The sequence below is a fragment of the Oncorhynchus mykiss genome, chromosome 11, assembly GCF_013265735.2.
Source record: "Oncorhynchus mykiss isolate Arlee chromosome 11, USDA_OmykA_1.1, whole genome shotgun sequence".
In the NCBI taxonomy this organism is placed as follows: Eukaryota; Metazoa; Chordata; class Actinopteri; order Salmoniformes; family Salmonidae; genus Oncorhynchus; species Oncorhynchus mykiss.
Genome location: NC_048575.1, coordinates 55,427,048 through 55,452,529, shown reverse-complemented (window position 1 = coordinate 55,452,529; position 25,482 = coordinate 55,427,048). Strand labels below are relative to the sequence as shown.

General features: G+C 41.9%; 1 protein-coding gene across 3 annotated transcripts in view; it reads left to right on the top strand.

The window, feature by feature from the left end:
- LOC110535990 (dedicator of cytokinesis protein 5) overlaps positions 1 to 24,700 on the top strand; it is a 32,828-nt gene extending 8,128 nt beyond the window's left edge. Inside the window, exons 2-51 of one of the 3 annotated variants that reach the window (XM_021621427.2) lie at positions 3,957 to 4,040; positions 4,334 to 4,374; positions 4,461 to 4,516; positions 4,601 to 4,697; positions 4,857 to 5,005; positions 5,117 to 5,252; positions 5,361 to 5,518; positions 5,777 to 5,858; positions 6,143 to 6,272; positions 7,082 to 7,154; positions 7,537 to 7,679; positions 7,914 to 8,039; positions 8,174 to 8,298; positions 8,533 to 8,631; positions 8,873 to 8,945; positions 9,086 to 9,189; positions 9,991 to 10,171; positions 10,345 to 10,442; positions 10,533 to 10,622; positions 10,794 to 10,894; positions 11,042 to 11,176; positions 11,279 to 11,384; positions 11,728 to 11,798; positions 11,910 to 12,016; positions 12,127 to 12,263; positions 12,393 to 12,488; positions 12,773 to 12,871; positions 13,219 to 13,389; positions 13,519 to 13,619; positions 13,795 to 13,853; positions 14,097 to 14,251; positions 14,366 to 14,451; positions 14,579 to 14,735; positions 14,973 to 15,013; positions 15,366 to 15,456; positions 15,603 to 15,722; positions 16,322 to 16,411; positions 17,236 to 17,340; positions 17,795 to 17,936; positions 18,196 to 18,277; positions 18,364 to 18,448; positions 19,811 to 19,897; positions 20,085 to 20,261; positions 20,454 to 20,537; positions 20,630 to 20,767; positions 20,999 to 21,162; positions 21,504 to 21,654; positions 21,771 to 21,921; positions 22,128 to 22,246; positions 22,344 to 24,700. In XM_021621427.2, the coding sequence (XP_021477102.2) occupies positions 3,957 to 4,040; positions 4,334 to 4,374; positions 4,461 to 4,516; positions 4,601 to 4,697; positions 4,857 to 5,005; positions 5,117 to 5,252; positions 5,361 to 5,518; positions 5,777 to 5,858; positions 6,143 to 6,272; positions 7,082 to 7,154; positions 7,537 to 7,679; positions 7,914 to 8,039; positions 8,174 to 8,298; positions 8,533 to 8,631; positions 8,873 to 8,945; positions 9,086 to 9,189; positions 9,991 to 10,171; positions 10,345 to 10,442; positions 10,533 to 10,622; positions 10,794 to 10,894; positions 11,042 to 11,176; positions 11,279 to 11,384; positions 11,728 to 11,798; positions 11,910 to 12,016; positions 12,127 to 12,263; positions 12,393 to 12,488; positions 12,773 to 12,871; positions 13,219 to 13,389; positions 13,519 to 13,619; positions 13,795 to 13,853; positions 14,097 to 14,251; positions 14,366 to 14,451; positions 14,579 to 14,735; positions 14,973 to 15,013; positions 15,366 to 15,456; positions 15,603 to 15,722; positions 16,322 to 16,411; positions 17,236 to 17,340; positions 17,795 to 17,936; positions 18,196 to 18,277; positions 18,364 to 18,448; positions 19,811 to 19,897; positions 20,085 to 20,261; positions 20,454 to 20,537; positions 20,630 to 20,767; positions 20,999 to 21,162; positions 21,504 to 21,654; positions 21,771 to 21,921; positions 22,128 to 22,246; positions 22,344 to 22,448 (5,558 nt within the window). In that variant the 3' untranslated portion in view covers positions 22,449 to 24,700. Of the gene's footprint in view, positions 1 to 3,956; positions 4,041 to 4,333; positions 4,375 to 4,460; positions 4,517 to 4,600; positions 4,698 to 4,856; positions 5,006 to 5,116; positions 5,253 to 5,360; positions 5,519 to 5,776; positions 5,859 to 6,142; positions 6,273 to 7,081; positions 7,155 to 7,536; positions 7,680 to 7,913; positions 8,040 to 8,173; positions 8,299 to 8,532; positions 8,632 to 8,872; positions 8,946 to 9,085; positions 9,190 to 9,990; positions 10,172 to 10,344; positions 10,443 to 10,532; positions 10,623 to 10,793; positions 10,895 to 11,041; positions 11,177 to 11,278; positions 11,385 to 11,727; positions 11,799 to 11,909; positions 12,017 to 12,126; positions 12,264 to 12,392; positions 12,489 to 12,772; positions 12,872 to 13,218; positions 13,390 to 13,518; positions 13,620 to 13,794; positions 13,854 to 14,096; positions 14,252 to 14,365; positions 14,452 to 14,578; positions 14,736 to 14,932; positions 15,014 to 15,365; positions 15,457 to 15,602; positions 15,723 to 16,321; positions 16,412 to 17,235; positions 17,341 to 17,794; positions 17,937 to 18,195; positions 18,278 to 18,363; positions 18,449 to 19,810; positions 19,898 to 20,084; positions 20,262 to 20,453; positions 20,538 to 20,629; positions 20,768 to 20,998; positions 21,163 to 21,503; positions 21,655 to 21,767; positions 21,922 to 22,127; positions 22,247 to 22,343 lie in introns of those variants that run through there. The other 2 variants (XM_021621426.2, XR_005034678.1) reach the window with 2 other exon arrangements.
- Positions 24,701 to 25,482: the final 782 nt, after the last annotated feature.

Genomic DNA, 25,482 nt, shown 5'->3' with positions numbered 1-25,482 from the left:
ACCGAAAAACGAGGGGATAAATTTAGTCACTCACCCACTCCTCCTAGCAGTTGGCTAGCTAACGTAAGGCTCCTTGTTTTTAGCTTTCTACATAAATAGATACGCTAGCCTATTAGCCACGTTATGACTGACTTGTGATATTTGCTCATGTTAGTTTGATTCTATTGACATTCACAGGTTTAGTTACATTCGTCCGTTTTTGTCCAAAATATTGAGTCATTGAAACTGAATCAGTGCATAGGGAATGGAGGCAGCAAACAATGTACCAGGCCAGCTGTGACTTACAACCAGATGGCAATATTTTTTTGGACTACCAAGAAATGTAGTGATGAATTATATTAATAATGCATTGAACTGCATCAATCCGTTCTACCAACATTGCCTTAGTGTACATGGAATGTTGAGTCAAATAGAACCCGTTTTTAAAACCTCTTATAAAGTTGGTTTTGTAGCATAAACTGGGAATTGTATCATTTTTACTGATATTATGATTGTCTGTTTGTTATCTACAAAGTAGTTAAAACGCTGTCAGTTCCACTTGAACTACGAGTAAGGAAATGTTTTGATGAGGTTTGATGCTATGCTGAATTATATTATTTACATCCTCAATAGGCCTTAATGGCACCACTCTCTGCTACAACATGACTAAGGCCTATCCAATCTAATTTGTATTGGCCTATGTAATGGTGATGAGCGATCTCAAAAAATCTCAATGTTGAAGAAGCCATACACAGCCAGGTGGATGTTTTTTCTTGTCTTGTTGATGATCTAGTCTGGATCCTTATTGTTAGTTGATATTAGGTTATTTGTACCACTGCATTATCACTGTACAACTGCATTATGAAAAAAAGCGGTATTTGTACAAGGTCTTTCAAAAGATCATAGAAGATAAAGATCATCATAGTGGATATATAACTGTTCCAGATCTACATATTACATTAGTTCTCACAGAACAAAGAGCAGTGATGAAAACTTTCTATCTTAATCTATGCCGACTCTGACATTGCTCATCCAAATATTTTATACATTCTTAATTCCTTTACTTTAGATTTTTGTGTATTGTTGTGCAATTGTTAGATATTACTTGTTAGATGTTACTGCACTGTTGGAGCTAGAAACACAAGCATTTTGCTACACCAGCAATAACATCTGCTAAACACATGTATGTGACCAATACAATTTGATTTGATTTGAAAGGGAACTGCAAACAATTAAATGGGAAGGATACTTATGGGAAGGGAAGGATGCTTAAGGAAAGAAAAGGATACTGATGTTCAGTTGTGAGGTATTCAGAGGTGTGATGAGCTGAGCCAGTTGAAGCGTGCAGTGAGATCTAGCCTCCGGCAACAAGGATTATCACCATGCAAGTCAGGACAGAGCTCCTCACATTGTTCCTGTTATAGAGGGTAGATAATGCCGAGTACTAGGCTTTGAAAGTGTGTCTGCAAGTCATGACAAGGAAGTGTGTGTGCGCGGAGAGAGAGTCAGCGGGAGAGCAAGAGAGCATACTGTGCTTTGTGATTTGTCTCCCACTCGTGTCCTTCGGAAAAGAGGAGGAAGAGGGAACCGTCTCCAGGAAGACACTTAAGTTAACAAACTGAGGAGAATAGAGGGCAGGGCACTCTGCTGACCCAGTTGGCTGCAATATGCCCTGTATAAAGTGACCTTTAACCGTAAGTCTCCTTTGTGATTTAGAAATAAATAATACATGATGTCAAGCCCCTCCTCTCACGCCACCTCCCTCAGTGTGGATGTTGTAATAAACCTGCAGGGGAAAAATTCCACTTACTCCACCCAACACACAGCCTCAAGGAATGAAAAAGAACAGGAATAATGTTAATCATCTCTTTATTTAAAACGTGAGCTCAGGTTGAGTCCTAAAATCCTAATCATGAATACATGCACATACTGTACACTACCAGTCAAAAGGTTTTGAAAACCGACTCATTCAAGGTTTTTTCTTTATTCTTACTAATTTCTACATTGTAGATTAATAGTGAAAACATCAACACTATGAAATAATACATATGGAATCATGTAGAAACCAAAAAAGTGTTAAACAAATCAAAATATATTTTATATTTGAGATTCTTCAAAGTAGCCACCCTTTGCCTTGATGGCATCTTTGCACACTCTTGGCATTCTCTCAACCATCTTCATGAGGTAGTCACCTGGAATGCATTTCAATTAACAGGTGTGCCTTCTTAAAAGTACATTTGTGGAATTTCTTTCCTTCTTAATGTGTTTGAGCCAATCAGTTGTGTTGTGACAAGGTGGTGGCGGATACAGAATATAGCCCTATATGGTAAAATACTGTATTATGGCGAGAACAGCTCAAATAAGCAAAGATAAACAACAGTCCATCATTACTTCAAGACATGAAGGTCAGTAAATTCGGAATATTTCAGGAACTTTGAAAGTTTCTTCAAGTGCAGTCGGAAAAACCATCAAGCTCTTATGAAACTGTCTCTCATGAGGACCGCCACAGGAAAGGAAGACCCAGAGTTATCTCTACTGCAGAGGATAAGTTCATTAGAGTTACCAGCCTCAGAAATTGCAGCCCAAATAAATGCTTCACAGAGTTCAAGTAACAGACATCTCAACATCAACTGTTCAGAGGAGACTGTGAATCAGGCCATCATGGCCGAATCGCTGCAAAGAAACCACTGCTAAAGGACTCCAATACTAAGAAGATACTTGCTTGGGTCAAGAAACACGAGCAATGGACCAGTGGAAATTTGTCATTTGGAGTCCAAATTGAAGATTTTTGGTTCCAACCGCCATGTCTTTGTGAGATGCAGTGTGGGTGAATGGATGATCTCCGCATGTTTATTTCCCACTGTGAAGCATGGAGGAGGTGTTTTGGTGTGGGGGTTCTTTGCTGGTGACACTGTCTGTGATTTCATTAGAATTCGAGGCATACTTAACCAGCATGGCTACCACAGCATTCTGCAGTGATACGCTATCCCATCTGGTTTGCACTTAGTGGGACTATCATTTGTTTTTTAACAGGACAATGACCCAACACACCTCCAGGCTGTGTAAGGGCTATTTGACCAAGAATGAGAATGATGGAGTGCTGCATCAGATTACCTGGCCTCCAAAATCCCCCGATCTCAACCAATTGAGATGGTTTGGGATGAGTCGGACTGCAGAGTGAAGGAAAAGCAACCAACAAGTGCTCAGCATATGTGGGAACTCCTTCAAGACTGTTGGAAAATCATTGCAGGTGAAGCTGGTTGAGAGAATGACGAGAGTGTGCAAAGCTGTCATCAAGGCAAAGGGTGGCTATTTGAAGAATCTCAAATATAAAATATATTTTGATTTGTTTAACACTTTTTTTGGTTTCTACATGATTCCATGTGTGTTATTTCATAGTTGTGATGTCTTCACTGTTATTCTACAATGTAGAAAATAGTAAAAAAAAATAAAAATAAAGAAAAATCCTTGAATGAAAGGTGTTCTAAAACTTTTGACCGGTAGTGTACATTTATTAGGATATAATTTAGAGTAAAATGAAGTTCAAAGCAATTGAGGGCCCTTTTATTAAATCAAATCAAATCAAATTTTATTTGTCACATACACATGGTTAGCAGATGTTAATGCGAGTGTAGCGAAATGCTTGTATTAACTGCGTTTCCAGTATACAGCCATCACAGAATTTCACATGCACCATGAGAATGCACCTGTAAATTCTTTCAATGCATAAAAAAAGTTTACTCTAATTCAAGCATGGTTTTTCACAGCACAAGACATACCCGACTACCCATGTACCTTTTATCAGATATGACTTGGGAAAAGGCCAAAGTCTATAAGCTTTTCTTGGCTCTTCATATCATTTTTCTGTCTCCACTTCCTTTATCTTGAGCTTGCTGGGGATTGTCATTTTGTGTTTGTATGTTGGTTCACGTAGTAAGACTGTCTCTCTTTTCGCCCCCGCCTGTCAATTCTCTCAGCAATTTATAATTACGACTCCAGAGGCGAGCAGGAGCTGTCTCTCCAGGTGGGAGACACTGTACATATACTTGAGACATTTGAAGGTGAGCATGAACAGTCTAGCCTCACTCACATACAACAAGCTGTTACACGTTAAGGAACAGTTTGCAACACTCTGGAACTTTGTAAAACATTGAACCAAGGCTGTGCTCAATACCAGACATGCATGGAAAATTATCAGCGATGTTTAATGAAATGCTCTTGAAAGATGGAACAGTCAATATCAGCATCTGGATCGAGTTTGCCCTCTTCTCATCAATCTTATCTTATCTATTGTATTTATCCCTATATCTCTGTCATGTCTCTATTTCCATCTATCAATCTCTAATCTCCCCAGGCTGGTACAGAGGGTACACATTACGGGACAAATCACGGAAGGTATGGCAACAACCGTACATCCGTTCATAGTGTTTCATTGAAATGAGAAAATAGTTTGAAGAAGAGGTTTATGTTTCATCTCACAGGGCATTTTCCCAGCCTCGTACATCCACCTGAAGGAGGCGAAAGTTGAAGGGACAGGGTAAGGTGTCACTCATTTCATGTCATGTTATTAGACATGCATTGTATTTGGGATATCTGGTTATTTCTTTCCTTCCCCCTTCAGCCAACAGGAAATAGTTATCCCAGGAGACCTACCACTGGTACTGGAACTCGGTGCCACTCTGAGGGAATGGGCACAAATATGGTACAAGCTGTATGTGGTACGTGGTAAATATTAGTTTCTTATCAATCTCCCTACTTGCATTTTATTCACATTACCCTTATACTGTTATCCAACTCTGACATTCACTCTGTTTGGAAAAGTGTGATTATGTAAGTCTGGGTGGCTGTGATGATGAATATAACTGTTTGTTTGACAGAACAACAAGACCACTCTCTTCAGGGGCGTACAGCAGATGGCCTACAGCCTCATCGAGTATCGATCTCAGATAGTGTCAGGAACATTACCCAAGGATGACCTTGTGGAGCTCAGGAAGAAAGTCACAGCTAAGATTGATTATGGAAACCGGTATGAATTGTACTCCATTCCACTGTGACATAAACGTGCTTGTAAAGTCATTGTGCTAAGAATATGCCCTTGTAAATCTGTCTAAAACTATATGGGATTCTTTCTGTACAGGATTCTGGGTTTGGACTTGGTGGTGCGAGATGACGCGGGGAACACTCTGGACCCGGACTGCACCAGCACAGTCAGTCTGTTCAGGGCCTTTGAGACTGCATCCCGCAGTATAGATGACAGAATACAGGAGGAGAAGGCATGGGCTAGCTGGTGTTTTTCTCTCTCATTTGTCTCTCTGACTAATACTGGTTGCCCTGCCAGTGCATTGTGTGTTCGCTCATATAGTGTCTGTGCTCCTCTGTAGACCCGTCTGCAGAACCTGGAGATGAGGCGCCAGTCCCTGTTCAGCACGGTGCACACCTACAGTCTCTTCGTGAACCTCAAGAACTTTGTGTGTAACATCGGGGAGGATGCAGAGCTGCTTATGTCACTCTATGACCCTGACCAGTCTGAGTTCATCAGGTCAGATATCAATGTATTCAATTCATTGCATTATAGTAAACCAGATAACATCACTACCAATACCATTTTCTGACACCATAAAGAAGTTTTTATCCCGTAATCATGTGTATTCCATGTCACATATATGCAGATATTGCATAACATTATATCACCCTTTTGATATATTTGTGTATCTTGTCAAACACCGAAAAAGGGTTGTTACAGAGTGGCTATAGTGAGGTAAGTGAGTTGGGATTCCTGATTTGTTTATGTCTGCAGTGAGAACTTCCTGGTGCGCTGGGACAGCATGGGCATGCCCAAAGAGATTGAGAAACTCAACAACCTGCCTGCCCTTTTCACGGTAACAGATGAAACCCTCCCTTCTACTTTCTGTCTTTTTTCTCTGTTGTAAATGTAATAAACTAGTAGCCATGTGGCCTGACAGATGGGCAGTGACAGTCCTTGGATGGGGCATGCTATGCCATGCCATTTATTTCCTCAGACAGGCTCTGAACTGCTCACATTAAGCTTTATGTAAGCAGATTTGCATAAGATATTGAATATTTTCTGCCAAGAAACTTTAATTGTACTTGCATTATGTAGTTCTTATCTTTGCATTAAAATTCTCTCCTCCAATCTGGTCAGGATCTGAGCAGCAGTGACCTGATTAGGCCACGTCTCTTCCTCGTCTGTCAGATTATCAGAGTGGGCAGCATGGAGCTCAAGGAGGGCAAGAAACACACTGGAGGGTTAAGGAGACCATTTGGTGTGGCTGGTGAGATGTCTTTTAATGCTTCACTATATTTGTTTGCTCACATTCACATTCAATTCAATGGAATTCAATTAATCTGAGATCAGAACACTTCCCATACTCTGAGTTTGAATGAATGGGTAAATTGACAGCCTAAATAAAAAGTTACAGTAGTAATCCCTGTCCTTGATAAAAGCCAGACACACCCTAAGCACACCTGCACCTGCTTACCTTCCTGACCCCTAAAACACTTCCAGGTTGTGTGCCTCGCCAAAAGTTTTTAACAGCCCTCTTTGTTTTGAGTGAAGGATTACATTTCTGTGTTGGATGAGAAATGGTTTCCTCGGGTGTCACAACAAATGGACTGAACCCAGAATCATAGGGAACAATAGAGAGCTCTCATTTCCCTCAGCTATTTCCTAAGAAATGACACATTTTGAGAGAAAGAGGAATGCCGACTGAACCATCTATTGCAACACAAAGCTCAATGTCACGCAGACCGGCCTGCTGGAATCCTACCTATGCTGTTTTTGTGGAATTCTCTTGTTCTCATTGCTTCTCTGGTACATTGCAACAGTTGTGTGAGGGCCATATAACTAGTTTTCAAACACAAACGACATTGTGGCTCTACTCTGTAGTTTACTTAATCAGAGTGAAAGACCTCTGCTGTAAAATAGCTCGAGCTGGGAAATCAAATACCAAAGATATTAAAGTGAGGCCATGCTAGCAGCAGCAGTGGCAATAACTAGATAATTGAATTGATATCAGCTTATTATATTAGCCATGGCCCCCTATCACCACAGCATTCACAACGTCATCGTCTCTGTCCACAGTGATGGACATCACAGATATCGCCCATGGAAAAGCAGACGATGAGGAGAAGCAGCATTTCATCCCCTTTCAGCAGTGAGTGTTTTAAAATATCCAACAGCCTCTGCTCATTTTCACCCTGTGTTAGTGGTCCCCAGTCCATTTGAAATCAACCTGCTCTTATACCATTATAGTCAAATGACAAATGGCTTGAACTCTGTTAGGATACAGCATTATGCTTTCTATTGCTATACCATACTGTAGATCAAGTCTAAGTTTGTTGTACAGTGTTAACAAAAATGCAACTGGAGACTGTTTACCATTCATTCTTGGTCACATGCACTTTTATATTTTGTGGATTTTCACCTCCAGTATCTTAATATGCTTTTCGTTGCTCTATGTTTTGTGATCAATCCACGTGTCAGTCCCACCTTTACAATCTATTTCTCCCCCTCCTATTCCTTCCCATTTCTCTCAGGATAGCTATGGAGACCTACATCCGTCAGAGGCAGCTCATCATTTCTCCTCTCCTCCCATCCCGGGTCATTGGAGAGAACGAGCCTCTCACCGCCGTCTTCAACAAAGTCATTAACACCCGGGAGGTCAACCACAAGGGCCAGGGTAAAGAGAGACCCTCACTGACATGATGTGGCAACAACTCACCAGTTTGCCCAGAATATAGCAGAGTAGAACAGAATATGAAATACAAAGGAATATAACTCAGAAGGGGCTTTTGAAATGTGGGTCATGGTTCTAAATAGGACCTTTACAGGTTGTGTGAATCGATTCTGAACATTCTGTTACTGTCTGTCTTACTAACTTTGTCTTCATTGACGGGCCCTGTTGGGTTCTCAGGACTGTTTGTGACACTGAAGCTGCTTCCTGGTGACCTGTCCCAGGTCAGGAAGGACTACCCTCACTTTGTTGATCGCACCACCGCCATCGTCAGAAAGATGGGCTTCCCTGAGATCATCCTCCCAGGTGCCATAAGTTTACATTTTCATATTTTGTAGCTGAATTGTCTGAAACAATGGGTTGCATACTTTGTAGCTGCCTTTACAGCAGTGACAGGCAATAGATCCTTGTTTAGTATTAACCAACTAATTCTTCTCTAGGGTATGTGAGGAACGATATCTATGTCACCTTGCTGCAGGGGGAGTTTGACCGTGGTAAAAAAACGTCACCCAAAAATGTTGAGGTGATGTTGAGTGTTCTAGATAACGATGGCAATCTCATGGAGGTAAGGGTGCCGTCCTAACATTTATACGTGCTTCCACCTTTCTTTCTTTAACAATTTTGACCTCAAGTATTGCATGTCGGTCATGTAGGTTGGTTGACTGTAAGACAACATTGCAGTTCAGGGTTTGTTATAAAATGACACCAATTAATGTTTACATGGGATGTATAAAATGTTCTTATCTGCAAAAAAAAGTATCCTATGTTTGACTGAAGCTCATTCCATCCCCTTGAATAGAAAGCAATATTTCCTGGAGCTGGATATGATGGGATCACAGAATACAAGTCTGTAATTTACTACCAGGTCAAGCAGCCAAGCTGGAATGAAACAGTCAAGGTACAGTTCACTTACCAGCATCCCAGGTGTTTCTGTCAGGACTCTCCTCATGGTGGCTCAAGTTCAGCAATTACTTTTCCAAATCAATTTGGCTCTATAACAATAAAACCTTTAGAGGAGATATTGGCAAGGATTGTTTCACGCATACAAAATGCTAGACAGACACCAGATATGACTTTCTCTGTCTATAATCTTGTCATGATACACTCCTCTCCTCATCCTTTTCTTCTCCCCCTACAAGGTGACTATTCCTATTGAAGATGTGGGTCGCTGTCATCTCAGGGTGATGTTTCGACACAGATCATCTCAGGACTGTGAGTGCCTCACATTTCTAAAAACACTCGACAGCCGGGCAGCCTGCCCTAACCCTCTGGGAGCTGGTCAGCATGAGTATAAATGTGTTCCTCAGAGTTGGTTGATTGGGTCCCCACTGACACGACTGTGTTTCCTTTAGCTAGAGACAAATCAGAGAAGCCGTTTGGCATGGCGTTCGTCCGCCTGATGAAAGGAGACGGAACCACGCTGAGAGACGGCAGACATGACCTCATCGTCTACAAGGTGGGACCAGCACACCAGTCTGTTACTGTCACTAGGGTTGTTAAGAGAGGGTATATTGTTTTGGTATCTTTCAAGGATTTGATGTAATCTATCACAAGACAGTGGCCCTTTTGGTTACTTCAAATTATCACAGGTGTCTGTAATTGTCTCTGGCCCTCTTGTGGCCTTATCACATATGAAATAATTAAATAAGATTATATAAAAAATATATAAAGGCAAAGCTGTAAAACATTCGCCTAAATTTAAACTTAAAATGAAATTTGAATACCATTGGTGTTTAATATGAGGGTTTCAGCCTGATATATTAAGAGCGTTGGGCCAGTAACCGAAAGGTCGATGGTTCGAATCCTCGAGCTGGCAAGGCAGTTAACCCTAACAACAAGTGCTGCCCGGGCGACCATGATGTGGATGTCGATTAAGGCAGCCCCCGCACCTCTCTGATTCAGAGGGGTTGGGTTAAATGTGGAAGACACATTTCAGTTGAAGGCATTCAGTTGTGCAACTGACTAGGTACCCCCCCTTCCCTATAAAGATTTCAGTAACATTGGTAAATTACCAGTAGCGTTGCAACCCTAACTGTCACAGACCCTGTATGATGTAGACATCTTGGTGGAACCAGAAGGTTCTGATACATTTGACTACAGTTGGAGATCTTTCTTTCCCTGTAGGGATTATTTTTCATTATCGATTAAATGGTGAAGTAATTATATTTTATATAAAATAAAAAGCTCCCTGGTCAATGAATATCAAATTGCATATCAATGAATATGTTTTAGTATTATATATATATTTTTCTCTTAGGTTGACGCAAAGAAGTCTGAGGATGCAAAAACATACCTGACTCTGCCAGGCTCCTGGGCTGAAGTGGAGGAGAAGGAGAGGCAGACAGGGAAAACCTTTAACCATTCAGGAGTCATCCCACTCACCAAGGACAGCTTCCAGATTGGCACTCTCACCTGCTCCACTAAACTCACCCAGAATGGTACTGTTGTAGGACACAATCATCTCTAATCTATAAGCACCATGGAGGAAATGGATATGAAACAACATCTTAAGTATCAAATACAAATCAGAGTGGTGTTGACATACTCATTCAAGTTTATATGAAATGGGTCAGTAAAAGTGATATGCTGCTGTTCCTCTGCTGTTTTCCAGTGGATCTCCTGGGCCTGTTGAACTGGAGGTCCAACCCTGAAGAGCTGGACCAGAACCTGCAGCGCCTGATGGAGGTTGAGGGGGGGGAAATTGTCAAGGTGAGTCTGACTGCTCCAGAGTTAGCATTCTTAACTGGCTTTACATACAAGGACACCCTAGCCTAATGCATTTGTCTTTTGTGGTCTTAGTTTCTACAGGACACACTTGATGCCCTCTTCAGTATCATGATGGAGACTTCAGAGGAGGAGACTTATGACACACTGCTGTTTAATGCTCTGGTGAGTTCTGTACTCGTGGGTTACTTACTTGCATTAAGTTATCAGGGTTAATGGCATCTGTCATTAATATACCAAAAGACAATTGTATATTAGAAATGATTAATGTTACACTATTTTCTAGCAGGATTCTATATTACACCGGTTCCTGACTGTGCTCTGCATTTCTTCTAGGTGTTCATAATCACACTGATTGGAGACATCAAGTTCCAGCACTTTAACCCAGTACTGGAGACATACATCAACAAGCACTTCAGTGCCACTCTGGCTTACATGTGAGTCGAGCTCTCTCCTTTCTCACATTTTCATCTCTATGCCGTTCATTTTTCCTTCCTCCTGTTTTGACACCTCACCACCCATTCAGAATTCATTTATATGTAATTACTGGTGTGCCTGAGTTCCCTATTCCATTTATTTTTCAGGAAGCTTACCAAGGTTCTGAATTACTATGTGGGCCATGCAGATGAGCCTGTCCTAACCGAGAGACTGTACTCAGCCCTCAAAGCCCTCAAGTACCTGTTCAGGTTCATCGTGCAGTCCCGGGTCCTCTACCTCAGGTATCATAGCCGTGACCTTCCTTCCTCATGCATACTAGTACATTTGCGAGACAATATTAGTTTGTTTGTGAAATGAGCAATGTCCCTATTTTGTTTACTCAGATTCTATGGGACCAGTGAGGATGCTTTCTTCAACTCCATACGGACACTCTTCCTGTCCTTCAACACACTCATGGACAGACCGCTGGATGAGGGAGTGAAGATAAAGGTGAGTTGGTTTAGGGGAGAGAAACTGGGATTGGCACTAACATGGTACTTCACCTTCTTTAATGCACACTTTGTTAGCATGGCATAGCCTGGTAATGCAACATTTACTGTGTTATTCTGATAATTGTCAGCTGTTCAAACCAGCTTACCCTTTCTATGTTCACTGAAGCCTTATGCTGGCTTCGTGAAAGATAGTTGAAGTCAAGTTTTACTTGATAAACTGCAGAAGAACGTGAATTAAAACACTTTCGAGCTGACTAGAGCTGTAAAACACAGAAGCCTTATCCAGTGATATTTCCCCCGTGTTCTTTTTTAAAGACTTTTGAGACCTTCGTCTTTTTCAGGGGGCGATACTAAAATACCTTCCCACCATCATTAATGACATCAAGAATGTCTTTGATCCTGTGGAGCTCAGGTAACTCCTTGTAATGACTTTTCAACTGTTGAATCGGCAGAAATTATATTTTTTTCCTGTATATAAAATGTCCTTGTCTCTTTCTGAATTTCATCCTGTCTCTCTCACTAGTGTTCTTTTGACTAAGTTCATTGAGAGCATCCCTGACTCTCAGCTGGTGCGCCAGAAACTTGGTTGCATGTGTAAGATGGTGGAGAGTGACCTTTTCAAACAGTCAGGTACTGTAGCGCCTCTCTGGCTCAAACATAACTTTAGAATGATCTCTATTTAAAAACAGAACCACAGGATGACACATTTGAATAGGCTCTATTCCTCTTTGACCCCACAGAGTGTCGAGATGTCCTCTTGCCGCTGGTGACAGACCAGCTGAGTGGGCAGCTGGATGACCACTCCAATAAACCAGACCACGAGGCTTGTGTTCAGCTGCTCAGCACTGTGCTGGACAACCTGGACCGCAAGAATGTGGTGAGTGGCTACTGGCTATAGCACACCTCTATCTCTGCAATTAGACACATTGAAATCCCTGACATCCATAACTCTTAACTGGATTGGTTTTGATACATTCATTTTTGATCTGACCTGTTTGTGTCCCAGGGTCCAACCCGGGGCCATGTCCAACTGATAATGGAGCGGCTGCTTCGCAGGGTCAATCGCACTGTCATCAGCATGAGCAGAACCTCCACTCTCATTGTAAGACTCATACTCAGTACTCTGACAGTTCTTCAACTCAAAAGAAAACGTCAAGTTATTTTCAATTGTTCATTTGGAAATTATTTATTTTAAGTTTCCATGTACAAGGCACAGTCCTGAAAAGCTGCTTCTATGCATCCTATGAATAACTTAGTCGGCACTTATAAGCATACAACAATGAATGATAGCTTATAATTAGCTTCAAAGCATGAAACATGTTATATGTGGGAACCTAAAGTAGTTTTACAACTAAGGTGACTGATGCTCTGTTATCTCAATGGCAGGGTCATTACCTAGCCTGCATGACCGCCATCTTGAAGCAGATGGATGACATGCACTACGCCCACTACATCAGCACCTTCAAGACCAGACAAGACATCATTGTAAGTGGGCCGGCACACCTCCCCTGCCCTGGGCATAGCTCTTCCTGAATCATCCAGTCGATAGCTGGCATTCAACCACTGGTGCTTGTAACTGCTCCTGAAGTGATTATTGTTTATAGACATTTCATGGGACTGACTTGGAACATTGTGAGGATCTCTCTGTCCTTGCATCTTTACTGAACTGTGTGGGTCTAATATGAGAAATGCAAGGGGACTGCTGTGCATAGTTCAGCATGTTACTAATCGGTCAGAAACAGAACCCCACATGTTTGTGCAGACATGAGATGCATACATCTAGGTACTTCCACTACAGGCAAGGTAACTGTTCTCTCCCTGGCCCACTACAGGACTTCCTGATGGAGACATTCATCATGTTTAAGGACCTGATGGGGAACGTTTTCCCCTCTGACTGGATGACCATGAACCTCCTGCAGATTGGTGTGTTTCTGCGGGCCATCAACCAGTACTCTGAGGTCCTCAACATGTACTTCATGGACCAGACCCACTTTGAGCTGCAGGTGGGTCTCCAGTCGCCACCTTCTGATTGGATGGACAAAATACATCCGTGTCTCTCTGCTAATGTCAACTTATTTAGGTCAATCATTGTCCCAATGTCTGTGTAAAAACTATCATATTTTATTTTTTAGCTCTGGAACAACTACTTCCACTTGACTGTTGCATTCCTTACCCACAAGTCATTGCAACTGGAATCCTTCTCTCAAGAAAAACGGAATAAAATACTGAACAAGTATGTTTTATTTATTTCTTTGGTTCAATTAGTTTAAATACAAATTCCCTTAAACTATTAATACAAAATATAAACATTTCCACAGAGAACTGAATTTTATGTATAAGAAATAGTGCTGTAAGTTCGTGTGCATATGCTCTACAGTATATAGTATAATTCTATGTTGTGGTTACAGGTATGGAGACATGAGGAAGAGCATTGGCTTTAAGATCCGAGATATGTGGTATAATCTTGGTAAGTACTGTCCGGGGGTTGTTATCTCTGTAAGACAGAAACTCAACAAATAAAGACATCTATATAATGGCCTGTTCAGTGGCAAAAGGCTTTGAGGACAAGGTTTTATTGCCTAGTTTCATGGTGGTGGCCTGCTTTTTGTTTACCGCTTTATGAGTTTACTGTCCTGTTGTTTGCATGAAAATGGAGAGCCACTTACTGCCCTTTCAAATGATTTTGCTTCTGACTTTATGCATCCCTCAGGCCCCCACAAGATGAAGTTCATCCCGGCCATGGTGGGGCCCATCCTAAAGGCTACCCTGGTGCCTGAGCCAGAGCTGAGGAAAGCCACCATCCCCATCTTTTTTGACATGATGCAGTGTGAGCACAACTTCACTCCCAGCCGCACCTTTAACATGGTGAGATAGCTGCCCACGGTAGTGCTTCCTGTCTGGCTTTACAGTATCACTGTACACAGAGGCTCCCAGCTGTATTTGGCTGAGCAGATTTTTTTTGTCTTTCTGTACCTGTAGTTTGAGAATGAACTGATCACCAAGTTGGATCAGGAGGTAGAGGGAGGCCGTGGGGATGAACAGTACAAAATCCTGCTGGAGAAAATGTAAGCACCCTGACAGAGGCTAATTCCTTTTTCTTATTAGTCATGTCATGATTTCATAGTCGAGACCTAAATATGGACTATATAACTCCCGTATTCATTGACATTTTGCATTGTTGGTATTGTGTAGACTACTGGAGCACTGCCGGAGGCACAGATACCTGTCTCAGTCAGGGGAGGAGCTGGCTCTGCTGCTCAGCAGTCTGCTGGAGAAGCTACTGGCCTACCGCACCATCACACATGACGAGAGCCCTGAGCTCCGCATGAGCTGCACCGTTAATGTCCTGGTATGCCCTTACAGTACATCACTAAGAGACAGGAGAGCCTACCAGGTGCTAACTAACACCTCGGACTGGTTTATGTGGAACTCAAACTCTAATCAGAAAGATTGAGCCACCTCAGAAGAATATTATATCAAGATGTTATGTTTCTACATTGAAGCAATTGATTTTAACCCCAAAAATATTATCAAACAATTGTACAGAAGCTGAGTTTTGCCGCTGTTTTTATTCTGGTTGTGACAGAACTTCTACAAGGAGAAGAAGCGGGAAGACATATACATTCGGTGAGACCGATGATTCAATGTATACTCTTCTTTGGATCCCATTTTGTTAGCTATCACTCTGGAGAAACAGGAAAAAGTCTCTGCACACTTCCAGTCAGATGCAAATATATTTTAATTATAGCTGGGCTTTCGGGTCAGCCGACCTTCTTCAGAGCAAGGTCGACTGACCGAAAGCTCAGCTATAGTCAAATAAATGTACATCTGACTGGAAGTGTACGGAGACTCTTTTTTTCCTTTGTTTCTCCAGTTTTGCATTTTACCTCCAGCACCTTTACAAATCAGCTTTGGGTGTGCGGTAGATTCTACCTACTATCTGTTAGATATCACTCTAAAATACTGACCTCGTCCTCAGGTATCTGTACAAGCTCAGGGATTTGCACCTTGTCTGTGAGAACTACACGGAGGCAGCATACACCCTGTTACTTCACGCCGAACTCCTCGAGGTCTCAGTCAAATTAACATTCAATTCGACTTTCAATGAAAACAACCGTCTTTGGCTTATTTCCCTAAAATGCCAGTTAACATACTATGACATACATTACTAGAAAACTAAATGCACTTTGTGTATTGTATATATTGCCCTCCTCAGTGGTCTGACAAGCCCTGTGCCCCACATCTGATCCCCGGTCATGGCAAACATGTCTGGACCCAGCAGGAGCTCAAAGAGAGACTCTTCCAGGAGATCATCTGTAACCTGGACAAGGGCAAAGTGAGTTCCCACCCTCACCCAGTGACCCTATTAGGAAGCATGATGTACATATGTTGTCAAATATATTGTCACCCTTCCACTTTGCAATGGAGCAGAATGTTCTGTTTTCTCTTTTCAAAAATTGTTGAATGGCTATTTTTACCTTGTAAAGTAGATAATGTTGGGACTTTTTATGAAATGTTTTGGTTCTGTGCTGTTGTGAATCAAACAAATACATGTATGAACAACAAAAGTTTTTTTCAATTTCAACTTATTCAAGAAGAAATTGGGAATCGTGCAAGGGTGCCAGTATATTTCACAGCATATGTAGTCAGAGATCATATGCTACTTACCCCTGAACATACCATATGAGCTACTGTCAGAAATATTTGTGTCTGTTTCATTTGCTGCAAAAGAAGCTGAGGGCCATATTCAATCAAACATGGGTACCAGATTTCTGGGTTAGGCTAAACATTTCCCCTGTTCACCACAGTACATCAACGATGAAACCTGCTGTTAGGGTTTGATTGAAAAGAGGTGTTAGTGATGGACAGATGGTGATGTCTAAACCATGTTCACATCTCGTGTCTTTTTACCAACTGCTGCATTTATCGGTTCAGATGTGGGAGAAAGCCATTGAGATGGGTAAACAGCTGGCAAAGATGCACGAGAACCAGATGTTCGACTTCATGGAGCTGAGCCAGCTGCTGGTAAGAGGACTTATCATTTGCTATCGTGTTTTAGTCTGAGATTTAATCAAAATATTGTCACTACTAAATAGAAATTGTCCCTAAAACATGCAAACAGTAAAACCAAAAATGATTATCATCTTAGTTTTTACATGTAAACAAAAAAATGCTTGTGAAGGTTCCACTTACAATGCCAGAAAGGGATAGCCCACTGCGAATTTAGTGTGAGGCCTTTTCAATAGGACTAGTTCAACTGCTGTAAAATGGACAGGCTTTTCAGTGCCCACAAAGACTAGGAGTTAATTATGCCAATAAATTGTTCACGATACATTGTCAATGGCTAGAATGACCATGTCTTGTCTAAGACAGAAAGTAATTTCAGCTAGCTCAATCCAGTGATAGTTGAAGAAAAAAACAACCCATTACTGCAGAAACAATTTGAGGAAATGGGGAAGATATCAGAGTTGCTGCCACACTTGTGTCAAACCTTTTTTATCCAATAGTCCCACTCATGCATACAGACATACTGGCATCTGCCATTAGGAAGTATCATTCAGTTAATTATGCAGTGATACTCTATTTTAAGTCATGTTTTTGTAAATACTGTGTCATCGTGGTATTCAACAGTCCTGCAGTGGGGTTGTACAAAAACATTGTTTTGCTGCACTGCTATGAATCTATGTTCATTATGGATCCTCCATTTTTGACAGTGCACAGGGAACTGGTTAGCTTCTACAGTATTTTAAGTGTTTCCTGTTGTATGTTATCTTTGTTCCTGATTGTGGCTCTGTTAATTTAGCTCATTGTCACTACAGCCTCTATACTCTCCCTACTGTTGTACACAGAAACAGCAAGCCCAGTTCTATGAGAATATAATGCATGCCATGCGGCCTCAGCCAGAATACTTTGCTGTGGGATACTATGGCCTTGGATTCCCCACTTTCCTCAGGGTAAGATTATTACGTATTTTCAGAAATCCAGCCTCCATAGCACATTTCAAGTTCTGTCTCATTCGCCTGAGATATTTATATTTATGTGCCTTTTATTCATTTTACTTATGGAACTCTCCGTGAAATGAAATGATAGTCAATATTAAAAATGTTTCACGGTGATGATGTAGCATGCAGGCGATACTAGTTATCAGTTCCATAAAGCAGTGGGGGATTCTATGGATTGAACACCTTCCATGATCTTGTCAGGTTCCGGTTAGAATAGCCTTCATTTGGCAGACGCACGTCTATTTCTACAGTGCAGTGGCACGTTCCTGTCGACCACAGTCCATCTTTGACATCTTCTGTAGCATGTCATTCAATAACAAAGTTCGAATTAAATCCTATCGTTCACATTTAATTTGCTACCGTATATGGAGGCTCACCATATCTGTGAACGGATTTGCTCATACAGAACAAAGTGTTCATCTACCGTGGTAAGGAGTACGAGTGGCTGGAGGACTTCAGTCTGAAGCTGCTGTCGCAGTTCCCCAACGCAGCCAGGATGACCAGCACAGCGCCCCCTGGGGACAACATCTGTAACTCCCAAGGACAGCGTATCCTTTAGGCCTGTTGCAGCATGCCCTCACGCTCCCAGCTATGAATGCTATTTAAATGTTAATTGGTGTTAATGCTTCTAGTCAGGACATTATTCAGTTGATGTATTTCCCATTATAGGTAAGTCTTATTATACCTTTCTCAAGGACAATTTTGAGCCAGTAATCCACTAGCCCCCGTCTCCGTTTCCCCCTACAGCACTAAAAAGGTTTTCGTTTTTTAATAATACACAGTCCTATCCTTACCTGCTCTTCACAGATATCCAGTGTTTTACAGTCAAGCCAGTCCTTACTGTGCCCGCCCAGTTCAAAGACAAGGGTGTTCCTGAGCAGATCCTGAAGTAAGGAACACAACAGCTTGTGGTTGAATACATTTTCTTAGTTCTTACTCATGCAACTCATTTGTTTGTCCCTCTTCCTCTCCCAGCTACTACAGAACCAATGAAGTGGACCAGTTTCAGTATTCCAGACCCTTTAGGAAAGGCGCAAAGGACCCCGACAATGAATTTGCAGTGAGTACCTGGCACACAGCTCAGACTCACCATGCTGCAGAGCCCTAACAAAGACAAATTCCTCCATTCAACGCACACACTCTAAAGTCAGGAATGTAGCCCTTTTCCAATCAAATGCATTTTTATTTGTCACATGAAATGCTTACCTTCGAGCCCTTAACCAACAATGTAATTTAAGAAATGGAGTTAAGAAAATATTTACTAAAATGAACTAAACATTTTTTTTTTTTTTAAGTTACACAATAAAATAACAGTAACGAGGCTATATAAAGGGGGTACCGAGTCAATATGCGTGTAGGTAGGGATGAAGTGACTATGTATAGATAATAAACAGTGCATAGCAGCAGTGTAAAAACAAGGGGGGGGGTGTCAATGTAAATAGTCCGGGTGGCCATTTGATTAATTGTTCAGCAATCTTATGGCCTGGGGGTAGCAGCTGTTAAGGAGCCTTTTGGACCTAGACTCGCTCCGTTACCGCTTGCCGTGCTGTAGCAGAGAGAATAGTCTGATTTGGGTGGCAGGTGACAATTTTTTGGGCCTTCCTCTGACACCGCCTAGTATATAGGTCTTGGATGGCAGGAAGCTTGGCCCCAGTGATGTACTGAGCCGTACGCACTACCTCGATGGTGCAGCTGTTGAACTTTTTGAGGATCTGGGGACCCATGCCAAATCTTTTCAGTCTCCTGAGGGGGAAAGGTGTTGTTGTGCCCTCTTCACGATGTCTTGGTGTGTTTGGACTGTGATAGTTTTTGGTGATGTGGACACCAAGGAACTTGAAGCTCTCAACCTGCTCCACTACAGCCCCGTGGATGTGAATGGGGGTGTGTTCGGCCCTCCTTCTCCGGTAGTCCACAATCATCTCCTTTGTCTTGCTCACGTTGAGGGAGAGGTTGTTGTCCTGGCTCGACACTGCCAGGTCTCTGACCTTCTCCCTATAGGCTGTCTTACGTTTCCAGTGATCAGGCCTACCACTGTTGTGTCATTAGCAAACTGTTGGAGTCGTGCTTGGCCACGCAGTCGTGGCTGAACAGGGAATACAGGAGGGGACTAAGCACACACCCCTGAGGGGCCACAGTGTTGAGGATCGGCGTGGAAGATGTGTTGTTGCCTAACCTTACCACCTGGGGGCGGCCCGTCAGGAAGTTCAGGATCCAGTTGCAGAGGGAGGTGTTTAGTCCGAGGGTCCCTAGCTTAGTGATGAGCTTTGAGGGCACTGTGGTGTTGAACGCTGATCTGTAGTCAATCAACAGCATTCTGACATAGGTGTTCCTTTTTGATTAGCAGTTGAATACAAGAGGTTGTTGCTCAAAACATTTGTGTTGTTGACCATTCAGTCGTCATATTTTCCGCCTCATGTTACAGACCATGTGGATCGAGAGGACAACTTACATCACAACCTATCACTTCCCAGGGATTCTCAAATGGTTCGAAGTGAAGTCCATCTCTGTTGTAAGTGTCATCATCATTACTGATAGAAATCACAGTAATACAAACTTACTGGTGTTAATGTGCTGTATGTTTAATCTAAACACTGTTGAGGACTCCCTACCACCCATAGCAAATAGTTCCTACTCACCCAATTTGGTCTTTTACACTTTGATGTCTCCTCACCTCTCCTGGTTTTCCTACTGGTCAGGAGGAGATCAGCCCTCTGCAGAATGCTGTGGAGACCATGGAGATGGCCAATGAGAAGCTCAGTAACCTGGTGCAGCAGCAGGCCTGTGACAGCTCCACGTCCGTCCACCCACTCTCCATGATGCTCAATGGCATTGTTGACCCTGCCGTCATGGGTGGCTACTCCAACTACGAGAAGGTTTCACTTGACTATTACTACCTAGGAGCTTGAATCCTATACAATTTTGTTTCACATTTCATTGAAGATTTGTAACCTGATATTCTTATTTTCTAGGTCACTGTTATTTTAGTTAGTATTTAATGTGCATATGACAACATCTTCATGTCTCAAAATGCTAAGCTTGTTTCCACCCCTTTTCTGTCTCTACAGGCATTCTTCACTGACACCTACATGCATGAACACCCAGATGACCTTGAGAGCATTGAGGTCCTCAAACATCTTATTGCCCTCCAGGTAAATTGTAATTCTCTCCTTGTTATTGAACCTGTACTTAGACATGCAGTACCTGCTATAAGAACAGAGGCTCCCTCCTCCTCTCCCCTCAGATCCCTCTCCTGGCTGATGGCATCCGAATCCACGGAGAGAAATCCACGGAGCAGCTGAAGCCCTTACACAACCGCCTGCTCACCTGTTTCTCAGACCTGCGGGAGAGAGTGGAGAAGCATTACGGCGTCATAACCCTGGTCAGTTTCCAATGGCAAACTCTTATTTAATGTAAAATTGTGCCAAATTTAGCTATTGGCTCCTCTGCCTCCCTATCAAACTTCCCTCATTCAAAGCAGAGTGTACATTATATTGCTGCAGGACCATAAATCTTGCTTAAGGCACTCTATTGTTGTTAGTGTTTTGCCTGTCATTCCGCTTAGTCCCTGCCAAGTTTCCTGATGATGTTTAATCCCATTTGTGTGTCCCAGCCCTGCTCTCTCACTGAAAGGAAGAAGAGTCGTGTGGGCTCCGTAGTGATGCCCTACATCCTGTCCTCCACCCTGCGCCGCATGTCCACTGTCTCCACCACCTCCTCAGGCCTCTCCAGCGGCTCCACCTCCTCTAACGGACCCTCCCGGCCCTCCTCCCAGGAGTCAGTCCCCCTCCTCCATCCTATCTCCTCCTCCCCCGGAGTCAGTCCCCCTCCTCCTTCCTCCCCCTCCCCGGAGTCAGTCCCTCCACTCCCTCCATCCTCCCTCCCTCTTCCAAGGAGTCAGTCCCCCTCCTCCCTCCCTCCTCCCTTCCTGTGTTTGTCTCCCTCTTGGGCTAGTGTAGTCTGGTGTAGTCTATTTGTGTTGCTATGTTTGTCAGGAATATTTGTCTGTGCTTTTCCACATCTCACAGTGTGACATTCTGAAGTGTTGCACATGCCAGTATAACCATCTAACTGTACACCTCCCCCTTGTCTCTCTCTGTCCTGATATCCATCATCAGTTCGCTGTTGTCCCGTGACACTGCCAACGATCGCCGGGCCTCGATGTTGTCCCGCTCTGAGGATGACAACCGGATCGGTCGAAAGAACCGAAAAGAATGGAGTGTGAGCAAGTCACAGGTTTTGGTGGAGAGACAGCCAGACATAGATGAGGTAACTACAACTGTTTTGGGCTCCTGCACTAAGGCACAAATGGCTAATACATTCGCAGTAATTACTTGACTGTGATTTCAAGGAGGGCTGTATCTTTGTACTCTACTCCTTAGCAGACCCTTCCAGAGAAGCCGCAGAGACCCAAAAGTCTGCAATTTGGGGATCGTCGCCTGACCCTATCTCTGTTCCAGGGTGTTTCCTCTCACCTCAGCCTTGACAACCCACTCAGCCCCCTGCCAGCCTCTCCTCAGACTCCTCACAGCTCCAGTATGTAGCTTAGTTACACACAAGGCATACCTACAAAGCAGCCTATCCTACACATCCTTAAAGAGATGCTTACAGCTTCACTCTGCACACAGACATATAGAACCCTGTGCAGGATATCTGACCTCTTGTCCATGTAGTTCACACACAAATAGTTTTAGCTGTCATGCAGCCTAAAATGTGTGTGTTTTGTCACTCTCTCTCTGCAGCTTATTCATCTCTCCCCGGTGATAATGATGCCACCACTGACACTCCCGGAACACCCCCACCCATGCCACCAAAGAAACATCCCCATGAGATGTTTGACATCTCCCAAAACTCCCTTGAGGTATATCTTCACTGAAAACATCTATATTTTTAGTAAAATGCACATTGTGGAACAGAATATTTTTAACATGATAATTTTTTCCCCGGTCTCTCCATAGTTCCACCCTCCTCTGCCTCAGAAAATTGACAGCAAGCCCCCTCCACCTCCTCCTAAAACCAGGAAGTCTATGTTCCCTGGCTCCTACGAGAATAATCCTCAGTGAGGATCCTCCACCCGGACAGCCCCTCTCATCTGGTTCAGAGACCTGCTGCCTGGGAAAAGGGTTTGGTTCACCTTGTGGTACTGTAGCACTTTATTACAGTACTATTTCAGGACCAGTACTTTTACCTGTTATGTACTTCAGAATTACATGTCAACAATGGATATTTCTGATACTTACTACGAGTTATTCCAACAAGCTGGGTACGTGTTGTGTGTGCCCTGTGAATCTCTTAAGAAACAGAAGCATAATTGTTTCCATACTAAAGTAATTGAATGGTATGTTGTAAAATGGAGTGTGACAGATGTCTTTGTAAGCCGTGGTGCATTGGGTCACACGCCTTTTCATATTTTGAGGAGAGTCCATTTATAGTCTAGTTTCCTGGGAATGGGGAATTGGATGAAGGTGGATTTAATTCATGATTTGGGAAGTGTATATATTTCTGAAAAAGCAATAATAACAATGACCTTAGCATATTTCCCAAGGGTCTTTGAGATGATGTTGTATATAGTGTAGTATATATTTTGGGAATATCACTGCAAGGATAAGGAATGACCAAAGCTTCAATTTTGTCTTTTGTCATTATGTGTTGGAATCACACTGGACTATTCATAATTTCCAGTGCCTGTTTTGGGCATTCGTCAAGAAAAGCACAGGCGGTGACTGCATTTTCATGTTTTATTATGTGATATAGCTAGGTGAAAACCTTTTTATATTAGAATCACTATTGCTGATCAAGAGCAGGGAATTTGTGGTCTGTGACTGATTTTCAACAGACTTTGATTCTATTGTTGTTGATTATATAGTCTAAATCTATGGTTGCGACCCTGGATGACTTTTTGGTTCCCTCGACCCAGTCATAGATCATAGGTTGTACATGCGTAGTAGTCCTTTTGGGGGGAATTGAGATTTGTCATCAAAATGGAACTTTCCCCCAAATACGTTTGTGGACGATAGTCACATTGAATAACCTTGGCTAACTCATAAATACTGATTAACTATGCATTACATATGTGTGTGATGAAAGCACACTAAGATAGTACCTCAATGATTTCAGAATCTTTAGAGACATGCACTGGAAGGAATTAATGTAAATTAGATTTTTTTAAATTGTATATTTTTGACGTTTTATAAAAAACAAAATACTGTATGTCTTGAACTCATGCTTTCTATACAAATTCGCTTGACATATTTAGCAAGTTGTCATTTTAACACGGTATGGCACAAACTCAATAATCTGTTTTAAAGTTGGCAGGTATTTTTTTTCTCCCAAGTCCTGGTGCATTTCATAGTTTCATTTTATTACGCTTTTATTGATTCATTGTTGTATTACTTTAACTTATTTTAAAGATTTCAAGTTAATTGGTATGCGTTCATCAAGCAACTTGAGTTGGACAGATAGAGACATGGTCATTTACATCGGTCTACTTTCAACAGTGAAAATTTCAACTTGATTTATAAATCAATGTATACATTGTATTTTATTATTCGGTTTCATATAGTTGTTATTTTCAAAACAATGCAATGCTCTCTTTGTCCTCTGAATTGCTCATCTATGCATGTAATCTTTCAGAATTTCAGAAATGACCTTTTCATGTATGTAGTGCAAGAATGAGTCAGTATTTTAGTTTAGACTATTTCCAGGGATCAAAGATATTTTAGAAGGGATCTAACCCTTTTTAAATGAGTTTTTCTAACATTGATCAGAACAGATATTTGTAAAGAGATTTAAAGCTTTATAGTAGCATGAAGAGATGTAATATATATATATTTTTTACCAATAAAACTTGTAAATCCGACCAAACAAAAATAAAGAATTTAACAAACTGCTCTGTTGAAGGTATTGTTACAGAAGGCTAGACAACCAGTCTCTGTCCTCAGCAGAATCATTATCCTGTACTCATATCTATTGCCGGTGTCATCCCTTATCAAGGACATATCAGGCACTAGTTGGGACTTCATTATATATTTTTTGATGAATAATTATGCGATAATTGAGAGCATAATGAAGGACCTTGACGTCTGGTGAGATGGTATGACAGTGAGATTCTTTTCATTCTGTCACACAAAGCCTAATTTTAATTCTGGTAAATAGTGATGTGGAATGTGAGAATTTATGTCTGGCAGTAATTTCCTTGAGATACCAGAGGTTCTACATGTAATTGTGCTTCAGTCATATTCATGCTTTATTTTTATGTTGTGTATTGAGAAAGTGAACATTCTTCATAGCGGTATTAAATGTATCAAGAGCACAACATTGTTTCTTTACGTGGACTGTATTATAACACAAGACTGTTCCCTATATGTGAAAGCAGTCTCTTTCTGTACAGTAGTGTTGCCTGGGCTGGGGAGGGAGTTTTATTACAAGTGTAATTTATTGCAGTAGGCCCTGTGTGATATGTAGATACTGGTCTTGGTAATCTGGCCTCCTAATGGCCTCTTCCTTCCTGTCAGATACTGGGGGACAGGATATCACTCTCCCTGCAGTCCCTGAGTCACATGACTAAAGAAGTGATGCTTCCAGGCTGCCCTGTGATATTCGCTCATCCCATGGACGAGTTTCACGAGACCTGGTTTTTATCGTCAATATTGACCAATGGATAGAAGCCATTGACCAATAGATAGAAGTAGAATTAAATGAAAAGTCCACCCAAAAACTAACTTGAGTTTGCATCATACAGGGATGATTTCTGTATTTTGAAAGTTACATATCTTGAAAACCCGATTGCTGACAAGCAAATCATTTTGGTACTATGTCAACAATGGACTAAATGAAACAAATAACAAAAAAATGTTTTTTTGGGGTGGAGTTTTCCTTTAAGTGCAGTTGAATGATTAGAAATACCCCTGTGTATCTCCATATTAGACTTCACTAGATGGTGCTAGAGGGAATGTAGCAGTGGGGGTATTGTCAGTGTTGCCGAATTATGAAAGATCATATGGCTGTCACATATTTGTCTTAATATTTTAGATTCGTGAGCAGAGGTTCTACAGAACACTATACATGGCACAGATTTTGGCACAGATTTTCAGCAAA